At 45.2% G+C, this 20,107-nt stretch overlaps 1 protein-coding gene across 9 annotated transcripts in view; it reads right to left on the bottom strand.

Moving 5' to 3' along the window:
- Nucleotides 1-19,829, bottom strand: part of si:dkey-166d12.2 (rap1 GTPase-activating protein 1) — a 317,261-nt gene extending 297,432 nt beyond the window's left edge. For 5 of the 9 annotated variants that reach the window (XM_034165783.1, XM_034165815.1, XM_034165823.1 and 2 more), the window contains exon 1: nt 19,667-19,827. In XM_034165783.1, coding sequence (XP_034021674.1) covers nt 19,667-19,710 — 44 coding nt within the window. In that variant the 5' untranslated portion in view covers nt 19,711-19,827. Of the gene's footprint in view, nt 1-19,666 lie in introns of all 9 variants that reach the window. The other 4 variants (XM_034165789.1, XM_034165821.1, XM_034165804.1 and 1 more) reach the window with 2 other exon arrangements.
- Nucleotides 19,830-20,107: the final 278 nt, after the last annotated feature.

Raw genomic sequence — 20,107 nt, 5'->3', positions numbered from 1 at the left:
TTCTCCCGTTCAGGACTGAGTGGCTGACGTGTGGCTGAGTATTAGGACCTCACCCTGAACACCTGAGGCTTGTTATCACGTGCAGGTCATCAGGACTCACAGCTGTGGTGTATCTGTCTTGATCAGAGCTTGCTGCACTTAAACCTTGAATGCACAGTGTGTGATTGCCAGAGACTCGACCTTCTGAGCAGACGTGTGAGATTGACGTCAGGAGAACAATCTCACCATTACGGACGCAGAGACCGCTCCAGATTTGACACCACAGTCTGTGAAGGAGGATTGGGTGAGGTCTCACGCTCTTCAGCACACTTCCTGAGGTAATTTGGTTTTGGTGACTTTCATGAAGTAATGACAGTCAATCAATCAATCAATCAATCAATTTTTTATATAGTGCCAAATCACAACAAACAGTTGCCCCAAGGCGCTTTATATTGTAAGGCAAGGCCATACAATAATTATGTAAAACCCCAACGGTCAAAACGACCCCCTGTGAGCAAGCACTTGGCTACAGTGGGAAGGAAAAACTCCCTTTTAACAGGAAGAAACCTCCAGCAGAACCAGGCTCAGGGAGGGGCAGTCTTCTGCTGGGACTGGTTGGGGCTGAGGGAGAGAACCAGGAAAAAGACATGCTGTGGAGGGGAGCAGAGATCGATCACTAATGATTAAATGCAGAGTGGTGCATACAGAGCAAAAAGAGAAAGAAACAGTGCATCATGGGAACCCCCCAGCAGTCTACGTCTATAGCAGCATAACTAAGGGATGGTTTAGGGTCACCTGATCCAGCCCTAACTATAAGCTTTAGCAAAAAGGAAAGTTTTAAGCCTAATCTTAAAAGTAGAGAGGGTGTCTGTCTCCCTGATCTGAATTGGGAGCTGGTTCCACAGGAGAGGAGCCTGAAAGCTGAAGGCTCTGCCTCCCATTCTACTCTTACAAACCCTAGGAACTACAAGTAAGCCTGCAGTCTGAGAGCGAAGCGCTCTATTGGGGTGATATGGTACTACGAGGTCCCTAAGATAAGATGGGACCTGATTATTCAAAACCTTATAAGTAAGAAGAAGAATTTTAAATTCTATTCTAGAATTAACAGGAAGCCAATGAAGAGAGGCCAATATGGGTGAGATATGCTCTCTCCTTCTAGTCCCCGTCAGTACTCTAGCTGCAGCATTTTTAATTAACTGAAGGCTTTTTAGGGAACTTTTAGGACAACCTGATAATAATGAATTACAATAGTCCAGCCTAGAGGAAATAAATGCATGAATTAGCTTTTCAGCATCACTCTGAGACAAGACCTTTCTGATTTTAGAGATATTGCGTAAATGCAAAAAAGCAGTCCTACATATTTGTTTAATATGCACTTTGAATGACATATCCTGATCAAAAATGACTCCAAGATTTCTCACAGTATTACTAGAGGTCAGGGAAATGCCATCCAGAGTAAGGATCTGGTTAGACACCATGTTTCTAAGATTTGTGGGGCCAAGTACAATAACTTCAGATTTATCTGAGTTTAAAAGCAGGAAATTAGAGGTCATCCATGTCTTTATGTCTGTAAGACAATCCTGCAGTTTAGCTAATTGGTGTGTGTCCTCTGGCTTCATGGATAGATAAAGCTGGGTATCATCTGCGTAACAATGAAAATTTAAGCAATACCGTCTAATAATACTGCCTAAGGGAAGCATGTATAAAGTGAATAAAATTGGTCCTAGCACAGAACCTTGTGGAACTCCATAATTAACTTTAGTCTGTGAAGAAGATTCCCCATTTACATGAACAAATTGTAATCTATTAGAGAAATATGATTCAAACCACCGCAGCGCAGTGCCTTTAATACCTATGGCATGCTCTAATCTCTGTAATAAAATTTTATGGTCAACAGTATCAAAAGCAGCACTGAGGTCTAACAGAACAAGCACAGAGATGAGTCCACTGTCCGAGGCCCTAAGAAGATCATTTGTAACCTTCACTAATGCTGTTTCTGTACTATGATGAATTCTAAAACCTGACTGAAACTCTTCAAATAGACCATTCCTCTGCAGATGATCAGTTAGCTGTTTTACAACTACCCTTTCAAGAATTTTTGAGAGAAAAGGAAGGTTGGAGATTGGCCTATAATTAGCTAAGATAGCTGGGTCAAGTGATGGCTTTTTAAGTAATGGTTTAATTACTGCCACCTTAAAAGCCTGTGGTACATAGCCAACTAACAAAGATAGATTGATCATATTTAAGATCGAAGCATTAAATAATGGTAGGGCTTCCTTGAGCAGCCTGGTAGGAATGGGGTCTAATAAACATGTTGATGGTTTGGATGAAGTAACTAATGAAAATAACTCAGACAGAACAATCGGAGAGAAAGAGTCTAACCAAATACCGGCATCACTGAAAGCAGCCAAAGATAACGATACGTCTTTGGGATGGTTATGAGTAATTTTTTCTCTAATAGTTAAAATTTTGTTAGCAAAGAAAGTCATGAAGTCATTACTAGTTAAAGTTAATGGAATACTCAGCTCAATAGAGCTCTGACTCTTTGTCAGCCTGGCTACAGTGCTGGCCCCCAGAAGACAATTGACTATGGTTGCTGGTGTCGCTAACTTCACATTTCTCAAAACAGAGTCGCCAATAACCAGAGTTTGATCCTCGGCGGGTGTGTCGCCGAGTGGGGAAAAACGGTTAGAAATGTGAACGGGTTGGCGGTGTACACGGGGCTTCTGTTTAGAACTACGCTTCCTCCTCACAGTCACCCAGTCGGCCTGCTTTCCCGGCTGCTTGGGATCTGCCAGAGGGGAACTAACGGCGGCTAAGCTACCTTGGTCCGCACCGACTACAGGGGCCTAGCTACCTGTAGAATTTTCCACGGTGCAGAGCCGAGTCTCCAATTCGCCCAGCCTGGCCTCCAAAGCTACGAATAAGCTACACTTATTACAAGTACCATTACTGCTAAAGGAGTCCGAGGAATAACTAAACATTTCACACCCAGAGCAGAAAAGTGCGGGAGAGACAGGAGAAGCCGCCATGCTAAATCGGCTAAGAGCTAGTAGCTGCGCTAAGCTAGCGGATTCATAAAAACACACAAAGTGAATAATGTGTAAATAATTTAAGGTGATTCAGCAGAGGGAGTGCTTTAGTTAAGGCACGTGAAGATTACACTGGGAAACAAATCGTTATCTAGATAACTAGATCAATCTAACTGCGCAGATTAAACAGCTAACAGATACAGCAAAACACCGCTGTGCTCTGGAACAGGAAGTGATACAATACCGCAGTGAGAGCCAACCACCAGTAGAGGCCATATATATATATATATATATATATATATATATATATATATACACATATGCATATGTGTGTGTGTGTGTGTGTGTGTGTATACATGCATATTCTATTTCTACCTCATTTTCTTATGTCTTGTACTATTACAAGTATTATTATTGCTTCAATTTTAATTTCAATTTATTTTCCATATATAGCACCAAATCACAACAGAGTTGCCTCAAAGCACTTCACACAGGTAAGGTCTAACCTTACCAACCCCCAGAGCAACAGTGGTAAGGAAAAACTCCATCTGAGGAAGAAACCTCAAGCAGACCAGACTCGAAGGGGTGACCCTCTGCTTGGGCCATGCCACAAACATAAATTACAGAAACAATTCACATAACAATTCACGGACGAATATACAAGAAATGCTATTGGTGCACAGGACAGGAGGGTCGCCAACACAAATACAACTCCCATCTCTGGACGGAGCTGCACCTTAAACAAAGAAAAAACAGAATCAGGCATCAGAAAGACAAAAAATACTGTATGTACGTAAGGTTTAATTAGGTCTGCTAGGTAGGGAGGTGCCAGTCCATGAATAATTTTATAGGTTAGTAGCAGAACCTTAAAATCTGATCTCACTGGGATAGGAAGCCAGTGAAGGGATGCCAAAATGGGTGTAATGTGGTCGAACTTTCTGCTTCATGTCAAAAGTCTGGGTGCATCATTTTGAACTAATTGGAGAGCCCTAATGCTAGACTGCGGTGTGCTTTTCCTTGCACACGCTGTTTGATGAACATTTTCCTCTACTTGCACCCATCTTGTGTGTTTTTAAGAGCTGACATAACGTGAATTTCTCCTCTGTGAGATTAATAAAGTTTATCTTTATTTTATTAAACAATTTGGTTAGAAACTCCACTGCCATCTCTCCATCCAGCCTTTTCTTTCGCTCATTTTCTTTATTCATCAGCTCTTCAAAATATTCCCTCCACCTTCTCAGGACACACTCCTCAACAAAGTCAGCACATTACCATGTGCATCTTTTACCACCCTAACCTGCTGCACATCCTTTCCAGCTCTGTCCTTTTGTCTAGCCAATCGGTACAAGTCCTTTTCTCCTTCCTTACTACAACCCCTGGCAAAAATTATGGCATCACCGGCCTTGGAGGATGTTTATTCAGTTGTTTAATTTTGTAGAAAAAAAGCAGATCACAGACATGACACAAAACTAAAGTCATTTCAAATGGCAACTTTCTGGCTTTAAGAAACACTATAAGAAATCAGGAAAAAAAATTGTGGCAGTCGGTAACGGTTACTTTTTTAGACGAAGCAGAGGAAAAAAAATATGGACTCACTCAATTCTGAGGAAAAAATTATGGAATCATGAAAAACAAAAGAACACTCCAACACATCACTAGTATTTTGTTGCACCACCTCTGGCTTTTATAACAGCTTGCAGTCTCTGAGGCATGGACTTAATGAGTGACAAACAGTACTCTTCATCAATCTGGCTCCAACTTTCTCTGATTGCTGTTGCCAGATCAGCTTTGCAGGTTGGAGCCTTGTCATGGACCATTTACTTCAACTTCCACCAAAGATTTTCAATTGGATTAAGATCTGGACTATTTGCAGGCCATGACATTGACCCTATGTGTCTTTTTGCAAGGAATGTTTTCACAGTTTTTGCTCTATGGCAAGATGTATTATCATCTTGAAAAATGATCCCCAAACATCCTTTCAATTGATGGTATAAGAAAAGTGTCCAAAATATCAACGTAAACTTGTGCATTTATTGATGATGTAATGACAGCCATCTCCCCAGTGCCTTTACCTGACATGCAGCCCCATATCATCAATGACTGTGGAAATTTACATGTTCTCTTCAGGCAGTCATCTTTATAAAACTCATTGGAATGGCACCAAACAAACGTTCCAGCATCATCACCTTGCCCAATGCAGATTTAAGATTCATCACTGAATATGACTTTCATCCAGTCATCCACAGTCCACGATTGCTTTTCCTTAGCCCATTGTAACCTTGTTTTTTTCTGTTTAGGTGTTAATGATGGCTTTCGTTTAGCTTTTCTGTATGTAAATCCCATTTCCTTTATGCGGTTTCTTACAGTTCGGTCACAGACATTGACTCCAGTTTCCTCCCATTTGTTCCTCATTTGTTTTGTTGTGCATTTTCGATTTTTGAGACATATTGCTTTAACACACACAAGGCCAAGGACTGGTCAAATGACCAATCTACCTCTAAGGCCCACAGGAGAGTCAAATGACCCCAAGATCCCCTGTGGAGAGCTACTTCTGTTATGTAAACAAGGAAGTCTCAGAACAGGTACAGGTTACAGTCACTCACAATGACTAATAGTCCCCACACTGCCATGGAAGGTCTTTTCTGCATTTGCCACAAGTATACCTGTCGCATTTCAATATAATTCAGAAAACAAAATTTCATCTGTCCCCCAGGGTAAAGTTATTTATCCAACAAAGCACAAATCAGCAGCCCTTTCAGCTAAGCGGGCACACAGACAGCAAATATGCAAACACAAGAATGTGGCTAGCCAAGTCTGGGCGTCTGAGTGAGGTGTTCTGAGATTTCCTTGTTTACAAAACAGAAGTACAGAACAGTACATAACAGAAGTAGCTCTCCACGGGGGATCTTGGGGTCATTTGACTCTCCGTGAGCTTTACAGGTAGAAGAGAAAAGCTTGGACCTCCCAGTGTTAAGTTTTCTGTCTTGACGCTTTGATGTCTTCCTTGGTCTACCAGTATGTTTGCCTTTAACAACCTTCCCATGTTGTTTGTATTTGGTCCAGAGTTTAGACACAGCTGACTGTGAACAACCAGCATCTTTTGCAACATTGCGTGATGATTTGCCCTCTTTTAAGAGTTTGATAATCCTCTCCTTTGTTTCAATTGACATCTCTCGTTTTGGAGCCATGAGTCATGTCAGTCCACTTGGCGCAACAGCTCTCCAAGGTGTGATCACTCCTTTTTAGATGCAGACTAACGAGCAGATCTGATTTGATGCAGGTGTTAGTTTTGGGGATGAAAATTTACAGGGTGATTCCATAATTTATTCCTCAGAATTGAGTGAGTCCATATTTTTTTCCCTCTGCTTGGTCTAAAAAAGTAACCGTTACTGACTGCCACAATTTTTTTTCTTGATTTCTTATAGTGTTTCTTAAAGCCAGAAAGTTTCCATTTGAAATAACTTTAGTTTTGTGTCATGTGTTGGGAAAGTGTAGTGACACGGATCCACAACAGGGGGAGTAAATGAACGGACAATGAAAGAGTCGAATATGAACACTTTACTGTTGTGAAAGGGCACAACCAAAACACAGAGGAATACAGAATTTATGAAAACAGTCAATCCACAAAGGTGACGTGTGGGCAGGCTCGAGGATAGAAGACGTCTGTCCTGAGAAGAACCGGAACCACACGATTTCCTCCGCCACCGAACCTGGAGAATACTGGAGCCGCCAAGTCCCGAGTCCCCAGGTGGCCACCATCTCCGAATGTCGGATCTGGTACTGCTAGTGAGGAGCAAAAACAGTAAGACGTGGGTGCGTGCACACCCAGAAACAACAATGGTGGAGATTCCACCTCCACCTCTAACACACACGTGCAGCTCCTGTCTAACCACTTATCTGGTTGGGGTGTGAAGCGAAGCCGTCGCTGAATACACCAAACGCCAATCTCACAGATAAGGCACACCACAGGAATGCGGCTGCAAAAATTGTTCAGACTAAGACACAGTTTAGATTACGACAGAGAATATTACCTTCACTGGTAGATGATATCTCGGCAACGAGGTGGAGATGACGTCTGGTTGTTATGGAGTGGAATGATGTAGTGAAGATGGATGACAGCTGGCATGAGATAATGAGTGACAGCTGTCACCCCCAGCTGTGTCCGTGGCGGCAGCGCCCTCTCGTGCCTGAAGCCCGCACTTCAGGCAGGGCGCCCTCTGGTGGTGGGCCAGCAGTACCTCCTCTTCTGGCGGCCCACACAATAGGACCCCCCCCTCAACGGGCGCTTCCTGGCGCCCGACCACGCTTGTCCGGGTGACGGCGGTAGAAATCGGCTAGGAGGGCCGGGTCCAGGATGAAGCTCCTCTTTACCCAGGAGCGTTCCTCGGGTCCATACCCCTCCCAGTCCACCAAATACTGGAACCCCCGGCCCATTCGACGGACGTCCAGGAGCCGGCGCACTGTCCAAGCTGGCTCCCGTCGATGATCCGGGCAGGAGGCGGCGCCGGACCGGGAGCACAGAGGGGTGAGGTGAGGTGCGGTTTAATCCGGGAGACATGAAAAACAGGGTGGATCCGCAGTGAAGCCGGGAGCTGGAGCTTCACTGCAGCAGGACTGAGGATTTTGACGATCTTGAACGGTCCAATGAACCTATCCATCAGTTTGGGGGAGTCCACCTGCAGGGGAATGTCCTTGGTTGATAACCACACCTCCTGCTCAGGCTGGTATGCAGGGGCCGGGGACCACCGGCGGTCTGCATGGGTCTTAGCCCTCGTCCGGGCCTTCAACAAGGCAGAACGGGTGGTGCGCCACACCCGATGGCACCTCCGCAGATGGGCCTGGACCGAGGGCACACCGACCTCTCCCTCCACCACGGGAAACAATGGGGGCTGGTACCCCAGACACACCTCAAACGGGGAGAGGCCGGTGGCGGAAGACACCTGGCTGTTATAAGCATACTCGATCCAGGCCAGATGGTCACTCCAGGCCGTCGGGTGCGCGGATGTCACACAGCGGAGGGTCTGTTCCAACTCTTGGTTGGCCCGTTCTGCCTGTCCGTTCGTCTGTGGGTGGTACCCGGACGAGAGGCTCACGGTGGCCCCCAGTTCTCTGCAGAAACTCCTCCAGACCTGAGAGGAAAACTGGGGACCACGATCTGAGACCACGTCAGTTGGTATCCCATGCAGATGGACGACGTGGCGGACCAGGAGGTCTGCAGTCTCCTGGGCCGTTGGGAGCTTCGGGAGGGCCACAAAGTGGGCCGCCTTGGAGAATCGGTCCACTATCGGGAGGATAGTCATCATGCCCTGGGACAGCGGGAGGCCCGTGATGAAATCCAGGCCGATATGGGACCAGGGGCGATGAGGTATCAGAAGCGGTTGGAGAAGTCCTTGGGTCCTCTTGTGGTCTGCCTTGCCCCTGGCACAGGTGGTGCAGGCCTGGATATACTCCCAGACGTTGGCTTCCATGGACGCCCACCAGAAGCGCTGCCGGACAACTGCCACGGTCCTTCGCACCCCTGGATGACAGGATATCTTGGAACCGTGACAGAAATCCAAGACTGCAGCTCTAGCTTCTGGTGGGACGTACAGACGATTCTTCGGCCCAGTTCCGGGGTCCGGGCTCCGTGCCAGGGCCTCCCGGACGGTCTTCTCCACGTCCTAGGTGAGGGTGGCCACGATAGTGGACTCAGGTAGTATGGATTCTGGCGGATCCGACAGCTCGGTTTTGACTTCGACTTCGTGAACCCGGGACAGAGCATCCGATCTTTGGTTCTTGGTCCCGGGGCGGTAGGTGATCCGGAAGTCAAAACGCCCGAAGAACAATGACCAGCGGGTTTGCCTGGGGTTCAGCCGCTTGGCGGTCATGATATACTCCAGGTTCCGATGGTCAGTGAAAACCGTGAACGGCACAGACGCTCCCTCCAACAGGTGTCTCCACTCCTCAAGAGCCTCTTTCACCGCAAGGAGTTCTCGGTTGCCGACGTCATAGTTCCGTTCGGCCCGGGCCAACCTGCGAGAAAAATAGGCACACAGGTGAAGAACCTTATCGGTCTCTCCGCTCTGGGATAGCATGGCTCCTATCCCTGAGTCAGAGGCGTCCACTTCAACCACAAACTGTCGGCCAGGGTTGGGCTGCACCAGAACTGGTGCAGTCTAGAACCGTCGTTTCAACTCCTTGAACGCGGCTTCGCACCGATCCGACCAGGTGAAGGGGACTTTTGGAGAGGTCAGGGCTGTCAGGGGGCTAACTACCTGACTGTAGCCCTTAATGAACCTCCTGTAGAAATTTGCAAAGCCGAGGAACTGTTGCAGCTTCCTACGGCTTGTTGGTTGGGGCCTTGGCCGGATCAGGGGCGACTGAGTTGGAGGAGATGATAAACCCCAGGAAGGACAAAGAGGTGCGGTGAAACTCACACTTCTCGCCCTTCACAAACAGCCGGTTCTCCAACAACCGCTGCAGGACCTGACGTACATGCTGGACATGAGTCTCAGGGTCCGGAGAAAAGATGAGTATATCGTCCAGATATACGAAGACGAATCTGTGCAGGAAGTCCCGCAAGACATCATTAACCAAAGGTTGGAACATCGCGGGGGCGTTAGTGAGGCCGAACGGCATGACCAGGTACTCAAAGTGACCTAACGGGGTGTTAAATGCCGTCTTCCACTCGTCTCCCTTCCGGACCCGAACCAGGTGGTACGCATTCCTAAGATCAACTTGGTGAAGATTTTGGCTCCATGCAGGTGCGTGAACGCTGAATCTAACAGGGGCAATGGGTATCGATTGCGAACCGTAATCTCATTCAGCCCGGACGGGGCGGGGGAAGGGTGAGTGCCAGATCCTTGCTGAAGACGTCAGCAAGATCGTGGTACTCAATCGGCACCGCCGTCAGATTGGGAGGGACTTGGACCTCCTCCTTAGCATGTAAACTGGGAGGAACCGAGGATCCTAAACACACCCGATGGCAGGTTTCGCTCCACTGAACCACCACCCCAGATGGCCAACCAATCTGGGGATTGTGTTTCAACATCCACGGGAAGCCCAAAATCACGCGGGATGTAGAAGGAGTCACAAAAAACTCAATCTCCTCCCGATGATTCCCAGACACTACCAAAGTTACTGGCAGTGTCTTGTGTGTGATTAAAGGGAGAAGGGTGCCATCTAGTGCCCGCACCTGCAATGGCGAAGGAAGCGCCACCAGAGGGAGCCCTACCTCCCTTGCCCATCTGCTGTCCAGCAGATTCCCTTCTGACCCCGTGTCCACCAGTGCTGGGGCTTGAAGGGTTAAATCCCCGCTCAGGATTGTAACTGGGAGTCGTGTGGAAATATGTGTATGTCCCACGTAAATGTCTTGGCCCACCCTAAGCCCAGTTTCTAAGGGCGGGCACTGGTGTTTAACCGATTGAGGCAGTCTCTTAACTGATGCTCACTCAAGCCGCAGACAAAGCACTCCCCGCAGGCCAGCCTCCTCTGTCTGTTAGGTGGTCTAAATGTAGCCCTGCTCGTGTCCATAGCTTCGTCAGCAGGGGGAGCTGTAGCCACACGGAGCGCTGAGGCTGTGGAGCATGGGGAGGGCGGAACCTTTTCGGACCCGGAAGGGAGAGGGACGGCACGTGCCCGGCCACGTCCTTCATCTCGGTCCCGACGGCGTTCCTCCAACCGATTGTCTAACCATATAACGAGATCAATAAGCCCATCTAAATCCCGCAGTTCTTCCTTGGCTACCAGGTGCTCCTTCAGGACCGACGACAGTCCGTTTATGAAGGCGGCGCGGAGCGCAACGATATTCCAGCCGGACCTCGCAGCCGCGATGCGGAAGTCGACTGCATATTCGGCTGCGCTCCGGCGCCCCTGTCTCATTGACAGCAGCACGGTTGAAGCGGCCTCTCCTCTGTTAGGGTGATCAAAAACCGTTTTGAACTCCCTCACAAACCCAGTATAAGTGGTAAGGAGCCGTGAATTTTGCTCCCAAAGCGCCATAGCCCAAGCGCGTGCCTCACCACGAAGCAAGTTAATTACATAAGCCACCTTACTGGCATCAGACGCGTACATTACGGGACGTTGTGCAAAGACGAGCGAACACTGCATAAGAAAGTCCATCACGCTGGCCGAGATATCCTGTTGGGAAAGTGTAGTGACACAGACCCACAACAGGGGGCGTAAATGAACGGAGAATGAAAGAGTCGAATATGAACAATTTACTGTTGTGAAAGGGCACAACCAAAACACAGAGGAATACAGAATTTATGAAAACAGTCAATCCACAAAGGTGACGTGTGGGCAGGCACGAGGATAGAAGACGTCTGTCCTGAGAAGAACCGGAACCACACGATTTCCTCCGCCACCGAACCTGGAGAATACTGGAGCCGCCAAGTCCCGAGTCCCCAGTCCCCAGGTGGCCACCGTCTCCGAATGTCGGATCTGGTACTGCTGGCGAGGAGCAAAAGCAGTAAGACGTGGGTGCGTGCACACCCAGAAACAACAATGGTGGAGATTCCACCTCCACCTCTAACACACACTCGTGCAGCTCCTGTCTAACCACTTATCTGGTTGGGGTGTGAAGCGAAGCCGTCGCTGAATACACCAAACGCCAATCTCACAGATAAGGCACACCACAGGAAAGCGGCTGCAAAAAAAGTTCAGACTAAGACACAGTTTAGATTACGGCAGAGAATATTACCTTCACTGGTAGATGATATCTCGGCAACGAGGTGGAGATGACGTCCGGTTTTTATGGAGTGGAATGATGTAGTGAAGATGGATGACAGCTGGCATGAGATAATGAGTGACAGCTGTCACCCCCGGCTGTGTCCGTGGCGGCAGCGCCCTCTTGTGCCTGAAGCCCGCACTTCAGGCAGGGCGCTCTCTGGTGGTGGGCCAGCAGTACCTCCTCTTCTGGCGGCCCACACAACATCATGTCTGTGATCTGCTTTTTTTCTACAAAATTAAACAACTGAATAAACATCCTCCGAGGCCGGTGATTCCATAATTATTGCCAGGGGTTGTATTCAACTTCTTGTACAGCTCGCAATATGCATTTTCCTTCACTTTTGCCACTTCTCTTTTCACCTTACGCCACATCTCCTTGTACTCCTGTCTACTTTCTTCATCTCTCCGACTATTCCAAACCTTTTTCGCCAACCTCTTTCTCCTTATGCTTTCCTGGACCTCTTCATTCCACCACCAAGTCTCCTTGTCTTCCTTCTACTGTCCAGATGTCATATCCAATACTGTCTTAGCTGTCTCCCTCACCACATCTGCAGTACTTTTCCAGTTGTCCAAAATTGCTTCCCCTCCAACCAGTGCTTCTCTCACCTGCTCACTAAATTTCACACAAGTCTTTCTCCTTCAGCTTCCACCATCTGATCCTTTGTTGAGCTCTCACTCTCTTCTTCTTCTTTACCTCTAAAGTCATCTACAAACTTGCATCTCCTATAAAGAATGTAGTCCACCTGTGTGCACGTTCCTCTACTCTTATATGTTACCCTGTGCTCCTCCCTTTTCTTAAAGTAGGTGTTCACCACAGCCATTTCCATCCTCTTTGCAAAATCAACTACCATCTGTCCTTCCCCATTCCTATCCTTGATACCATATCTACCCATTACTTCCTCATCACTTCTGTTCCCTTCACCAACATGCCCATTAAAGCCCACTCCTATCACCACTCTTTCATGCTTGGGCACACTCTCCACCACCTAATCTGAATTTTCTTTCTCCTTCATCTCACAACCTACCTGTGGGGCATATGCACTGATGATATTCATCATCACTCCTTCAATTTCCAACTTCACACTCATCAACCCGTCAGACACTCACGGGACCTCCAACACACTTTTAACGTACTCTTCCTTCAAAATGACCATAACATCATTTCTCTTCCTGTCCGCACCATGGTACAACAACTTGTACCCACCGTCGATGCTCCTGCTCTTACTTCCCTTCCATTTGGTCTCTTGCACACACAATATATCTACCTTTCTCCTCTCCATCATATCAGCCAGCTCTCTCCCTTTAGCAGTCATACAACCAACATTCAAAGTCCCCACTCTCATTTCCACCCTTCTAGTTTTCTTCTTCTCCCGCTGTTTGTGGAAATGTTCTCCTGCTCTTCTTCGTCATCCTGACCTAGCAGTAGCCCAATTTCCACCGGCACCCTGTTGGGCAAAAGCACCGGCAGCGGACGTTGTTAAGCCGGGCCTCGACTGATCCGGTATGGAAATTCAATTCTTAGTCTGCATAGTTGGGTTGGCTTCTTTTATGCCGGATGCCCTTCCTGACGCAACCCTCCTCATTTATCCGGGCTTGGGACCGGCACTCAGAATGTACTGGCTGCACACCCCATGTGGCTGAGTTGTCAAATCCCACAATATCACACAAGGGTTCAAGTCTCACAATGGTAACCGATTGTCCCAGACAGACATCTTTTCTACAACAAAGCTCTTTCAAACAATACAAATAAATATTGTTGTCAATCACATATGAATCCAGTCTGTTAAATGTTATACAAATAATGAGTTCAATGGTATTTTCCATCTTACACCAAATTAAATATTTGTTCCATTGAAAAATGAAAAAACATTATCTGGGATTTTTCTCTGTTCTCTTTCCCCATGCTATTGCCCCAAGTGGAGGAGTTTAAGTGTCTTGGGGTCTTATTCATGAGTGCAGGTAAGTTGGAGCATGAGATTGATAGACAGATTGAGGCAGTGTCTGACGTTTTACAATTGCTGTACCGAACCATCGTATTGAAGAAAGAGCTGAACCAGAAGACAAGACTCCTGATTTACCAGCCGTTTTACGCTCCTATCCTCACCTGTGGACATGAACCTTGGCTAATGACTAAAAGAACAACATCACAGATGCAAATGCTGGAAGTTAGATTCCTCCTTTGGGTATCTTGGTTTACACTTAGAGACATGGTGAGACACTCAACTATCTGAGAGGGACTCAGAGTAGAGCCGCTGCTTCTACGCATCGGAATGAGCCAGCTGAATCACCTCCTTTGAGAGGTCTACAGGCATGTCCAATTGAGAGGAGAATCCAGGAGAAACTCAGGACACACTGGAGGAATTACATCTCCTAGCTGGCTTGAGAACACCTTGGGATCCCCCAGAAAGTGTTAGAGGACTTGGCCAAGGATAGGGAAGTGTGGGGTGAGCTGCTTGGTCTGCTGCCACCGCAAACCAGACCCAGATACAGTAAGCAGCAAAGAATGAGTCAATGAATGAATGAAAGAATATTTCCCACACTATGCAAGTGAAGAAAATGACAAACTGCTCATAAAATTCTTTACCAACAGCTGTAAATTATTATCGAAGAATCATGTTAGTATTTACACTAGTGTGTAAACACACATTTGAATGAAACCTGAACTGTCACTTGAAATGTCTACAGCAGTATGTAAACTGTCACGTGGTATAGTATAGTATAGTATAGTATAAGATAGAATATTTTTGCTGGTAGTTGAGGTTCTCTTCCAAAATCTTTACAGCCCTGTGTAAATTTTCTAGAACAGTCCGTTATTTAGTGATATATATATATATATATATATATATATATATATATATATATTTGTCTCAGCAACCGTGTAATTAAGGTTGCGCCCTTTTGGGCGAATTCAAATGTTTTCACCACCAAAGAGAAGTATTTTCCCCAAAATTCTAAACAATGAAAGGCTGAATTGTGAAGAGGGCCTAGACGAATCACAGAAAACCACCTGATTCCAAATCCATCAAGACCTCAAACAGAATAAAACATATTTAAATGATATGTATGTTTGTTTTGTGAATTGTTTTGTAATTTGTGTCTGTAGTATGCCCAAGCAGAGGTTCACCCCTTTGAGTCTGGTCTGCTTGAGGTTTCTTCCTCAGAGGGAGTTTTTCCTTACCACTGTTGCTCTGGGCATTGGAAAGGTTAGACCTTACTTGTGTGAAGAACCTTGAGGCAACTTTGTTGTGATTTGGTGCTATATAAATGAAAAGAAATTGAAATTGAAATTAAATGGTCCACACACACACACACACACACACACACACACACACACACACACACACACACACACACACACACACACACACACAAAATGGATGGATGGATGGTACCCATGTTGAAAAATTTCAGAGTTCATCTTTAAGAACAATACATTTATAAAAGCAATGAATACCTGGTGTGTTGATGATATACTGGCTCAGGGTAATGACTTTTATATTCACATATTTCCTGTTTTGAATATATGTGTTGTACTTTTCAGAGGTTAGAAGGCAAGGTCCTTTCTGAACCTGCATTGTGATTTAAAACAAAACAAAACAAAAAAAGATTGAGGGCTTGTGCGGCAGTTGTTGTGGGTGGTGTGTTTGAACCAAAACATGAGCAACAACAATCCATCATCCAACCCCAGTGTGAGGGACAACAACAGTTCTACATAATGTTTGGACCGAGACTTTGTTGGAAAAAATGAAAATGAAGTCTAGTTGCAGTTAATCAGCCTGCAGCATTTTTATGTGAAATTACAAGCTCACGTACACACAGCAGTCATGTTCAGTCCGATGATGTGTGCATCAGCAAATAACTGAGGGTGGGATCAACATGAGAGACTAACACGACGTTCGGTGGGACAGCTTGTTTATTTCTTCCCTTTCAGAAGGCTTTGGTCCCAGACCAATAGACATTTTTACAAGTGAATCTACATCGGGCTCAGGGCTAGACCCCAAGGTACGAGTACGTTATGCACAAGACAGGCAATAATTAATTTACTCCAACACCTGCTCCATGCCATGTGTGCAGCATTGTACATTAGAAATCAAAAATACAACCAGCATAGCTTAAAAATTATGTCATTAAGGAATCAGTAAAAATTAAAGAAAAGTTCATTTTTAGGGTATGTTTTCGCCCGTTTGTTTGTTTGTGAACAGCCTGGATCCCACATTTTTTTCATATACCTTTATGGAATTTTTACTGAAATTTCATATCCTGATAGGCAAGAACTGATTCAATTTTCAAGGTCATAGGTCAAAGGGCAAAGTCAGGAAAAAATCTTGGAATATTGGAAAAAAATCCCTATCTTAACATTGAACTGTCAAAAAAGACTAAATTTCTTTCATATTTGAAAGCATGATGTAGGATGGTATCCTTTATCGACTGACAATGTTTGATCCAGATTACAGATTTTGTGCCCATTTAAATGTAACATTGAAAACCCCATTTAATGTATTTTTTACATTATATCTTAATCACACGTGCCCCAATCACTCTCATGTTTTAAAGTGAGGTGCAGACTGGCACGCACTATCACCTGACTAAGTTTTATCCAGATCTGATCCGGATTGTGGATTTTGTGGACATTTGAATTTAATATTGAAAAGCCCATTTGGTGTACATTTTACATTATATCTCAATCAAAAGTGAGAACGCACCGCCATTTGATCGTGCTCGCAACATTCATGTCAAACGTAGGTCGTGCCGCGGCCGAGGGGCTGCACAAAATCAGTGGCCAGGTCAAACCCTGGCTAAATGGCATGATCGAGGCAGCCTTCAGTCCAGCAGCCAAATGACGGTGAATGGCGTGCGAGTACCCATTCGACCCACTCTCGAACGGAGTCCAGGTGCCACCCATGAACATCCAACACCACTCGTGGGGCACTTAGAAAATGCAGGGCCATTCATGCTGCCAGCACGAGAGTAGAGAGCAGACAACCACTTTCGAGTGTGTTGTGTCCACCCCCAAACAACACAAATGGCATGCAAGTGTGGGGCCAGCCTGGCTGCATGGTCAGAGCCGTGTGCACTGACACATGGCTGGGGGTGAGAAGAATGTGTGTTAGAAGAATTAGCAATGTCAATCAGCTCGTTCAAATTGTCGGCCATCAGCAAAACAAACTCCGCCCCACTAGTGTGTGTGTGGGCGGGGTTCACAGCATGCAATGGCACAAAACATATGGAACTAAATTTGCACGGTAAATGGAATGAATAATCCATGTCACATGACATACAAAGCACCAATCAAATGACAAGGATCTGCTCAGTTGTTATATAATAGCTACTACTACTTGGTATATGACTCTTGTACATTTAGCTACTACCATTTGGGATACAACTGTCGTACTTGTAGCCACAACAAAGTGGGATATGACTCTCGTACCTGTAGCCCCTACCGCTTGGGATATGTCGCTTAGAACTTTACCCACTAGCACTTGGGATACCACTCTTGTACCTGTAGCCATGTCATTTAACAAATCCTTCATTATTTGGCTAACCAATCCCAACATCATCTTGCAGATGTATTTTTTTTTTAACAAAATCACTGTTGCTTTTATGTATGCACAGGTGTTATTACTTTACATCATTAATTGATGGTGTCTGCCTCAGTACACCATTGCATTTCAACCTGAGTGCAAGCCAAGAAAAGGTCAAACTGTGTCTCATGAGAGTTTTTCTTGCAGATGTTCCACTGCTACTGCAACAAAACACACTCATAACAGTAACTTAAATGCCTCATGAATTCTAATGCAACTTACTGAGAACGGCAGAGCAGTTATGTCAAATGTCTGCATCCTCCCAGTACAATGTACATCTTCTGGCTTTTCAAATATTTAACTTTATCTCACTGGCACACATGTTAAGGTGTTGTTAACCACTTTCTTCTTAGAAATGCACAATCAATCGCAAATATATTTGAAGAATGACAAATGTAAGAGGTGGAAATGACAACAGTAAAATGAGAAACACAGAGAATTACAAATAAATTGTCAAGATTTGATTATTTTAACGCTGATTTGATCAAAATGGTGGTGAAAACAGAGCTGTGTTTCATCCTTTTCCCTGTGCCTTGAATGATGAATGTATGAGTGGGGAAAAATGATGAAACACTACTGTTTTCATCATATCATCACATCACAACTGTTTCAATCACACCGGCATTAAATTAATCAAATCACTGACATTTTATCACCCCAATGTTATTTCACTTCCATTTTTTATTGCTCCACTTTTCAGTTGTATGCATTTTTTATCATGCAATTTTGGTTAATTTTGAAATATTTCTGTACCCTTCCCTAGATTTGTGCCTTGAAACAATCCTGTCTCAGAGGTCTAGATTTAATTTCTTTGACTTTATACTTGGTTTGTGCTCTGACTGTCAACTGTGGGACCTTATATGTAGACAGGTGTGTGTCTTTCCAAATCATGTGAATTTACCCCAGGTGGACTCCAATTAAGCTGTAGAAGTTATTCTTGCTTGCATTATCCTGGTCACTGTGTCCTCAGCTCCACTGTTTCATTTGTTTTTCTGAATCTTCATTCTGCTGACTGTCCTCTCATGTTCTCTCCTACCTGGTCTCCATCTTTGCCTTTTTGGATTTACATTTTGGATTGTTGTCCTTTCTAGGAGGAGTTGTAGACTATTATCGGCTTGACTTTACAGATTCTGCGGATAAACACCGTCACCAATGGGCCTCAGGGCCGGTATTGGACTTACTCATTTAACTGAAATACTATGTGCTGTATTTTCCGCAGGATAGGTCACACCTTTTTTCTGTATGTGGAACTCACTTTTTAACAGTGTTTCGCTGGGAGCAAGTGGAACAATGAACAGGAACTCAGTATAGCACGTGTGCACACCTTTACATAAGGACTTTTAAATTCTAAAAAAATAAGCAAAATAGACAGATGTGTGCTGTCAACAGACTGGATGTTAAATGATGCCATTTGTACAGAGGAGATCACGACATCCATATGGATTGGTGGCTCACATCGTTGGAAACACTTCAATGAAAATTATGAGTCCATTTCAATTTTTTTAGTGCATTGTTTAGTGTAGTTTTGTTATTGGCATTTACTCTTTTATTTTTATTATTGTGACATACCTCAGAAAATACAGTAGTTTTGCATTGGTTCCATCATAACAATACACCTCAAATCACATTAGTTTTTTTTTCTTTTTTGATGTGAGAAATTGTCTGTTGTATCACCATTTATACAACTTCATGGTGGAGTGACAGAAGGGATCCACAGACGCCTACAACTACTGCGGAAATGTCACAATATTCTTAGTGACTTCCGTCACCAGTCACTTAGATTTTTTTTTCTTTTTTGGGGGGGGTGGAGGGGGGGGGTGGAGTGTCTACTGTAGACAGACTTATGTTACAGTACCACTGGATGTAAAAGTGATTTTTGCATTAACATTGCATTAACATTGCATTACATTTAGTTTGTGCTATTATTTATTGCCTCTCTAAACAGGACTGTGTATATATAAACAGCTGTAATATGATATTTTTGCTAAACTCCTTGATGAAATTCTACAGTAGAAACACATCTTGATTGTTTCATTTCAGCTCTACTGTGGTGGCTTACAGAGGCAGAATTACAAAAACTGTCGCTGTCTAAAGTACTTCTGGTCCTGGCTGCATGCAGCTCTTCTCAGCAGACTTTTCAGGCTGTAAATGAGAACTTGGTGCTGGCGGCCTGCAAGCTTGACAGACTGTTGCTGTGGATTTACTGAGCAGGTGTTTGTCACTTGAAGAGTCTCCACTTTGTGTCAGACTCAAATAAGGTGCAACAGGTCAACACAACCCGCTGCACACCCCGGCTTCATTGCAGCGCTGGAAGACAGCAAAAGTAATGTCGACTTTAAGAGATTAATCCTGTATTATCCTTACCCTCCGTAAGCTCCAAACGTGTGGCTCCTGTTTGTCCGAGACATCGTGCTTCCCGGCTGGTCCCGGTGCAGTTCCAAACACGTCACTCACTTGTTAAGTCTGTGTCTGTGTGCTCTTTCTTTCTACATTTTGTCCTTCTTGCCCTCCCACCTTCCCTGATCTCCTGTGTTTTGTGTGCACACACACGCTCTCCCTCCCTCCCTCCGTGCGTCTCCTCTGTTTGGGTCTGAATCTCCTATCTCCACCAGATTAAGAGAATGGTGCATCCACCTGTCCTGTTGTCCTGGTAACAACCAGCATGGTCAATCTGGTTCTATTTGACAAATTAATTTTTTCTTCTTCTTCTAGCAGGAAGAGTACAAAACACTCAAAGCTACTGTTGATTCTGTGGTCTGTGAAGGCAACGTTGTGAATCCTGATGACTTCTGACATATGCTGGCT

This window comes from Thalassophryne amazonica, chromosome 3, assembly GCF_902500255.1.
Source record: "Thalassophryne amazonica chromosome 3, fThaAma1.1, whole genome shotgun sequence".
Lineage (NCBI taxonomy): Eukaryota > Metazoa > Chordata > Actinopteri > Batrachoidiformes > Batrachoididae > Thalassophryne > Thalassophryne amazonica.
The sequence above is the reverse complement of the archived record's forward strand: the minus strand, read 5'-3'. Positions and strand labels throughout refer to the sequence as shown.